Source organism: Cervus canadensis, chromosome 19, assembly GCF_019320065.1.
Source record: "Cervus canadensis isolate Bull #8, Minnesota chromosome 19, ASM1932006v1, whole genome shotgun sequence".
In the NCBI taxonomy this organism is placed as follows: Eukaryota; Metazoa; Chordata; class Mammalia; order Artiodactyla; family Cervidae; genus Cervus; species Cervus canadensis.
In genome coordinates, this window is record NC_057404.1 from 21,633,884 (window position 1) to 21,641,853 (window position 7,970).

Consider the following 7,970-nt stretch of genomic DNA (forward strand, 5'->3'; position numbering starts at 1 on the left):
AAGACAGAAATTAAATTAGAACTATAGGGTAAAAATAGAAGGATGGATCAGGATTAAGAATATGTTCATTTTGATCAGGAATTAGTTATGATCAAATTAGAATTTATACTTAAGCAAGAAAAAGGAAATAAATAACATGTTGGTCACAAACTCAATTTATTAACTCAAAGAAATGTATTACATTATCAGCATCCTGAATATATATGTAACTTTTAATATACACTTGCCATTCATTGGTAAGTCAGTCCCAGATCTCAGCACAAATATTTTCAATCAGGTTTTTAATAATATGCAGGTGTTCAGTAAAATACATTTATTCAATAAATATTGAGTCTCCACTTTGTGCCCACAGTTTTCTAGGTGCTAGGAATATAGCTGTGATGTGACTTATTTCTGTTAATATGGTATTATTATTTATAAAATTTTATTTTTAAAACTTATTAGAGTGGTTTTCAGGTTATTCCTATAAAAATTTCATTATATCAACTTGTGGATATATCCTTCCTTTAGTGGAGAGAAAGTGGATGTTATTGCCCTAGAAGTTACAGGTGGATGCATTCTCTCTTCAAGCAATAAAAATTATTTTGTGGGTGCCTAGTGACATATGTATGCCCATGAAAGTTGGTATATATGTAAGCATCAGCCACCATATTTCACAGTGAAGAAACTCTTGATAACCACTATATCAAAGTACTTTTAATATTTGCTAATGAAAACACAGACTGAAATTCTGAGGTTTGTGTAGAATGATCTTAAGACATTTTAATTCTCAAAATTTCCTCCAAGGAAAGAGTCACACATATGGTCATGTGGACTTCATGTCACACAGACTGCCATCACTGAATGACTCATTCATCTTCTTCTACAATGTAACTGAAATTCTGATTTCAAGCTAATCTCTAGCAATGAGCAGGACTTATTTTTTGTCTTTATAAAAAGATTATGGTTTGAACAACAGCTGCTTAGGCAGCTTTAGTTATACAATCAAACTATTCATTAGGCTTTCAAGAGAAGAGTGTAAGCCTGTGTAATTTAAGATTGATCGTGTAAAATTTGGGAGGTGAAAGATGGGCCCTTTTTGTCCTGTTTTTGTATTTGAAGCTGACTGTAATTGTTCACCTTACCTGGACAAAGAAACGCAGTAGAGACAAGGGATGATGAGAATGGGGGAAAAAAGTGAAAGAATTTCCCTGTCTTTAAATGTAAGATGTCTTTAAAGTAGATTGAAACGGGTGAGGTAGGGGAAACAACCTGGTTCTGTAGAACTTGAGGGATTTGCCACCTTTTCATCAGAACAACTTGTGAAGCCAATGATTAGCCTCCATCTTATCTCATATTACCCTTTTCTTTCACTTTGAGCATTTCTGTTTTGTAATTTAATCTGGGTAAAACACAAATATGCATATTTTAGTAGGATTGTTAATGTTCCCTAGAAAGGTTTTGTCTTCCCTTCAAGTAAGTACTTTCGAAAGAATGAATGTGTTTGCCTGAGGCTGTCTATTGTATATACAAGATACCCTTTCTCAAGCTGAAAGACCTGAAGGAATGGTAGACTTTTTCTTAGGTGTCAATGGCAAAAAATCAGAAATATTCAAAGGATTTTTACTTTATACCCAGTGGGACTGAAATATATCAGTTTTGTTCAGGGCTACTGAAGTGGCATGTGGAGCTTTGCACAAATGCTTACTTCGACTAGTTTAAGGATCTAAGAAAGACCATAGCTTTATTTGAAGTTGTGTGATAGTTGCTCAGTCGTGTCCAACTCTTTGTGACCCCATGGGCTGTAGCCCACCAAGCTCCTCTGTCCATGGGATTCTCCAGGCCAGAATACTGGAGTGGGTCGCCATTCCCTTCTCCAGGGAATCTTCCAGACCCAGGTATTGAGCCCAGATCTCCTGAACTACAGGCAGATTCTTTACCATCTGAGCCACCAGGGAAGCCCCATTAGTGAGTCAAGAGGTTGAATTTGCCCTCCCTGGACATGAAGCATTTTCCTAAACCTTCTAATTTGGGGAGAGCTTGTACCACCGTTGCTGGGGTCCCTCAAGGCACTTAAGAACTTAGGTCCTTCCAACTTTTTCAAGGGGAGCAGCAGACTGATGAGTCTGGCTTTTATACTTAATGAAATCAATCCCAATGAACAGAAAAATTAGTTCTAGCTTCTACTTTTTCCTCTCCACCTAAGTTGTTGAGGAACCTGGGGAAGTCATTTAACATAGCAGGAAGGAGGAGGGCCTTACTTTTAAAGCAGGTTGATTGCCTAGGTTGCTATTGAAAAGAAATAGCCTGTTTTGATTACCTCCCAGGAATGTTGAAATCCAAAATGAGTCAATAGATAAGTGTTTTGAGTACTCATCACTCCCTACCCTCTGCAAATATATATAAGTGGTATAAACCAATAAATATATAAGCATAATTAATTAAAATATTGGTGTATATATACCATACCATCTACCATATGAATACCTTCTGCAGATATACACATAATTATTAATATTCATACATATAAATACCTCCTGCAAATATGTGTAAATATATGTACATATATATGTACATACTAGCACAAACCTCATATACTAATTAAAGTTGGGCATATTTTGTTAAAGTGTATTAACCGGATAAATTGTCTTTGAATTGGGTTATCTTAAATTAGATGATTGAATTAATGACCATAAGCAAAGTGTACCTCTGACCTGGCTTGGGTTTCTTTCAGATTCAAATTCAGATGACTTTGACCCTGCTTCCATCAAGAGCAAGTATGACTCTCTGGATTTCGATAGTTTACTGAAAGAAGCCCAGAGAAGCTTACGCAGGTAATATGTTCCCTGGCTAAGGATGACAGAGGCATGGTGAATACCTCACGGGACAGCGCGTCCTTCCCTAAAAGACTATTGCAAGTCATACTTAGGAATTTCTCCTACTTTACACTCTCTGTACAAAAACAAAACAACAACAATACAAGAACAACAACAATGGTTTACATGAACCCAGCTGCTGAAGAGGCAAGAGACAGGATGGAATTCCAGTAAGCACATGTTTATTCATGGGTGTCAGCTTTGCTTTCCCTGAGTCTCTTGGTGATGGAGAGAGAGAGTGTGTGTGTGTGTGTGTGTGTGCGCACGCGCGTGCCTGTGTGTGTATTTGCCTGGTTTGGGGGAAGTATGTATGTACAGGTGGGAACTGGGGACACCTGACCAGAGCGTGCAAGGGCAGACCACTTCGAATGGCAGCAGTTCCATGAAGACACACCTAAAACCTAGAACTTCAAAATGTTCATATTCTATTCAAAAGGAAAAAAAAAAATATGTACATCCAAAAGGAAAGAAAGCTAACCAACCAACCACAGGCCACCCTAAAATGACAGCCACTGATGTCTGGGCATCAGCCTCCGTACTCTATTCCTTTTTTTAAGAAAGTGCAAAATCAACGTGAAGCAAGCTTTCTCTCACAACGTAATGATTATATGACAATCCTGAAGAAACCGCAGGTTCTCTAGAACTCATATCCTTTCTCTCTCTTTTTCTTTCTTTTTTTCCTTTTTCCTTTTGCCAAGGAATCTGGGTGGGAGAGGATGCTGCAGGCACCGAATGCTCAACTTTCCTAACATTTTGAAGTTTCTGTAGTTCGTCCTTCCTCCTGACACCCATGTAAATGTCCAAAACGTTGATCTCCCACTGCAAATTTCAAAAGCCTTGTCAGTGGTCAAGCGTGCAGCTTGTTCAGTGGTTGTTTCTGAGGAGCGAGCACAGTGTTACATTACTGAGGAGAGTTGGGTAGAACTCTCTGGGATGTGTTCAGCTCGTGTAATTGCTACATTCTCTGATGTAGTTAAGTATTTACAGATGTTAAATGGAGTATTTTTATTTTGTGTACATACTATACAATGATGTTCTTTTTTTGTTACAGCTATGCACTGTAAATGCAGCCTTCTTTTCAAAAACTGCTAAATTTTTCTTAATCGAGAATATTCAAATGTAATTATGAGGTGAAACAATTATTGTACACTAACATATTTAGAAGCTGAACTTACTGCTTATATATATTTGATTGTAAAACAAAAAAAGGACAGTGTGTGTGTCCATTGAGTGCAACACAACAAATGATGCTTTATGCACAACCATCCCCTCTTAGGTGAGCTTCGATCTAAGCATCTTGTCAAGAAACCTCCTAGCCCCCTAAAGGTATTAACCACTTCTGCAATATTTTTCCACATTTTCTTGTTGCTTGTTTTTCTTTGAAGTTTTATACACTGGATTTGTTAGGGGAATGAAATTTTCTCATCTAAAATTTTTCTAGAAGATATCATGATTTTATGTAAAGTCTCTCAATGGGTAACCATTAAGAAATGTTTTTATTTTCTCTATCAACAGTAGTTTTGAAACTAGAGGTCAAAAATCTTTTTAAAATGCTGTTTTGTTTTAATTTTTGTGATTTTAATTTGATACAAAATGCTGAGGTAATAATTATAGTATGATTTTTACAATAATTAATGTGTGTCTGAAGACTCTCTTTGAAGCCAGTATCTCTTTCCCTTGGCAGAGTATGATGATGGTATTTATCTGTATTTTTTACAGTTATGCATCCTGTATAAATACTGATGTTTCATTCCTTTGTTTACTAAAGAGACATATTTATCAGTTGCAGATAGCCTATTTATTATAAATTATGAGTTGATGAAAATAATAAAGCCAGTGGAAATTTTCTACCTAGGATGCATGGCAATTGTCAGGTTGGAGTTTAAGTGTTTCATTTGGGAAATTCCGCTTTGCAGAAGCAGTGTTTCTACTTGCACTAGCATGGCCTCTGACGTGACCATGAAGTTGTTCTTGATGACATTGCTTCTGCTAAATTCAATAAAAAAAAAAACTTCAGAAAAACCTCCATTTTTGAGCATCAGGATTTCCTCTGAGTGTGGAGCCCTGGAATGGAAGTCAGTAAAGTTTGGCGTGTGTATTCAAGTTTCTGAGTTGAGATTCAGTTACAGTATGGCCGACATGACTTTTCTGGAAGACATGATATACCTACTATGTAACCATTCTTTTCCTTTCTCTCGCCCAACACGATCGTATAAAAATGGATTACACCCCCAGGCCAATGCAGCTAATTTTGAAAGCTGCATTCATTTATCACCAGCATATTGTGTTCAGAGTGAATCCACTGTCTGTCCTGTCGGATGCTTGCTTGAGTTTTTGGCTTCTTATTTCTAAGTAGATAGAAAGCAATAAAAATACTATGAAATAAAAGAACTTGTTCACAGGTCCTGCGTTACAACCGTAACACATCTTTAATCTGCCTAATTCTTGTTCTGTAGGTTAAATGCAGGTATTTTAACTCTGTGTGGACGCCAAACTAAAGTTTACAGTCTTTCTTTCTGAAATCTGAGTATCTTCTGTTGTAGAATAAGAATAAAAAAGACTATTAAGAGCAATAAATTATTTTTAAGAAATCGATATTTAGTAAATCATATTATGTGTTCAAGGACCAGATACGTTCTCTATTTTGCCTTTAAATTTTTTGTGATCCAATTTTCAATACATTCTCCTTTTTGCCCTGGATCGTTGACATGAGTCAAAGACTGGGTTTCTTTTCTTACTTGTCAAAAGACAACACTACAGATTTCATGTTGAGGATTCATTTATTCCCACCCTTCTGGCCTGACAAATATTGTTACCATGAAGATAGTTTTCCTCCATGGACTTCAAATTGCATCTAAAATTAGTGCAAAGAGAGAATCACTAGACCATCCAAATAGAGCTTTTGTATCTTATGCAGACACTGTGGGTAGCCCATCAAAATGTCAACTGTGTTCCTTTTATTTTTATTTTTAATTTTTTTGGAGAGTATATTTCAAATGAACACATGCACCCCATCATCACTGGAGGCAAATTTCAGCATAGATCTGTAGGATTTTTAGATGACCCTGGGCCATTGCCTTCATGCTGTGGTAAGTACCACATCTACAATTTTGGTAACTGAACTGGTGCTTTAGAAATGTGGGTTTTTTTTTTTAAGAGATGTAGCAGAATAATTCTTCCAGTGCAACAAAATCAATTTTTGCTAAATGACTCTGAGAGCAACGGTTGGGCTGTCAACATTCAAAGCAGCAGAGAGGGAACTTTGCACTATTGGGGTGTGATGGTTGGGTCAGTTGAAAAAAAAGGAAACCTTTTCATGCCTTTAGATGTGAGCTTACAGTAGGTAATGATTATGTGTCCTTTTTTGATGGCTGTAACGAGAACTTCAATCACTGTAGTCTAAGACCTGATCTATAGATGACCTAGAATAGCCATGTAATATAATGTGATGATTCTAAATTTGTACCTATGTGACAGACATTTTCAATAATGTGAACTGCTGACTTGATGGAGCTACTTTAAGATTTGTAGGTGAAAGTGTAATACTGTTGGTTGAACTATGCTGAAGAGGGAAAGTGAGTGATTAGTTGAGCCCTTGCCGGGCGTTTTTTTCCACCTGCCAATTCTACATGTATTGTTGTGGTTTTATTCATTGTATGAAAATTCCTGTGATTTTTTTTAAATGTGCAGTACACATCAGCCTCACTGAGCTAATAAAGGGAAACGAATGTTTCAAATCTACTTCTGCTTTTCTTATTTATCATAACGAAACTCCTGGCACGTTCTTCAGATCCGTACACGTTACTCGCGTATCATTATTCTGTTTCCTCTCTCGATCACCTGCCCTGCCCTTGCTTTTCCATATTCATGAATGGATTTCAGCTCTAAGGTAACGTGCGCCTTCTGTATTTTACCTTGTCTCCTTTCAAACAGTAAAGGCGGAACTGGTGATTTCTCTAATGAGAAGTGACGTCGGACTTTATCAAACAGATTAGCTCTGTTTTTGTACTTAACCCTGGAAAGTATGAATTTTAAGTACAAGCCGCTGCCTCAGTGGGAAAGCTGCTGAATATTTCAGCTTAGGAAGCAATTCTACCATAATGGACTGAATATATATTTTTATTGAAGTATAGTTGAACTATACCATCCATTGAACATTGATTTACAATGTTATGTTAGTTTCTGGTGTATAGCATGGAATGAATATTTCTTGAAGACTTGTAACAGAATGCACCTCCCTGTCTCTCTATCATATGTAAGACATCAGGTTAAATATGGGACAAGTTGATAGATTACTGCTGGTATGGCTTGCTGTCAGGACGTCCACCATGCTTTGTAGGTGATTGGTGGTCCTCATGACAGAGATGACAGAGAATGTGTTACCAGTGCTCTGCCAAGTCTGGATTTCAGCTGGTGGTCCCTACTCCCAGCTGCTTGTAAGATTCAGCATAAGCCTAGCCATGGGGAATGTGGCTAAATATATTTCAGCCCCCAGTTCCCCTTCCTCTTACAGAAAAAAATATTCATAATTATTGGAAATGTGATAAAGCTACCAATAATACATTGAAATCTGCTAAGTAACCCAAGAAGCACTTCCTATGGCTCTCTTTCTATTTTATACCACTGCAAGATTTGCCAATTATTACATCAGAAGAGAAGATAAAAACTTAAAATCGTCTTATCCAAATATTGCATTCTTCTACAACTGTGATTTGGTGGATAAGCCTCACATCACAACTTGTCTTCATTGATGGTTAAATTGAACAGGGCATTTTGAATGTTCTGGTTGGAATTAGCGAGAGCAGTAGAAAAATGACAATCTTCCCTTTAAAGGGTTATTTATATTTTTACCCTTAAAAACCTTTTGAGGGTAAAGAGAGATTTTCAAGGGGAAAAAAGTTGTAGCCACTAGTTGATACAGGAGCATCCTGATTAGAGATAAAGGATTCATTTGATGTTGTCCTCAAACATTAAATCACTTCCATCCTTGATGATACTAATGGCAAAATAATTATTGAAACCAAAATTAGGCTGACGAAAATAAATGAACACTGGATAGGGGTAATTTGTTGAAAAGGAGCTTGTTTCAATTCAAAAGTCCTCCAAAGTAAATCT

At 36.8% G+C, this 7,970-nt stretch overlaps 1 protein-coding gene across 5 annotated transcripts in view; it reads left to right on the forward strand.

Annotated features, from left to right (window-relative positions):
* PPARGC1A (PPARG coactivator 1 alpha) overlaps positions 1-6,592 on the forward strand; it is a 718,367-nt gene extending 711,775 nt beyond the window's left edge. For all 5 annotated transcript variants that reach the window (XM_043438335.1, XM_043438337.1, XM_043438338.1 and 2 more), the window contains one exon: positions 2,714-6,592. In XM_043438335.1, the coding sequence (XP_043294270.1) occupies positions 2,714-2,817 (104 nt within the window). In that variant the 3' untranslated portion in view covers positions 2,818-6,592. The remainder of the gene's footprint in view (positions 1-2,713) is intronic.
* Positions 6,593-7,970: the final 1,378 nt, after the last annotated feature.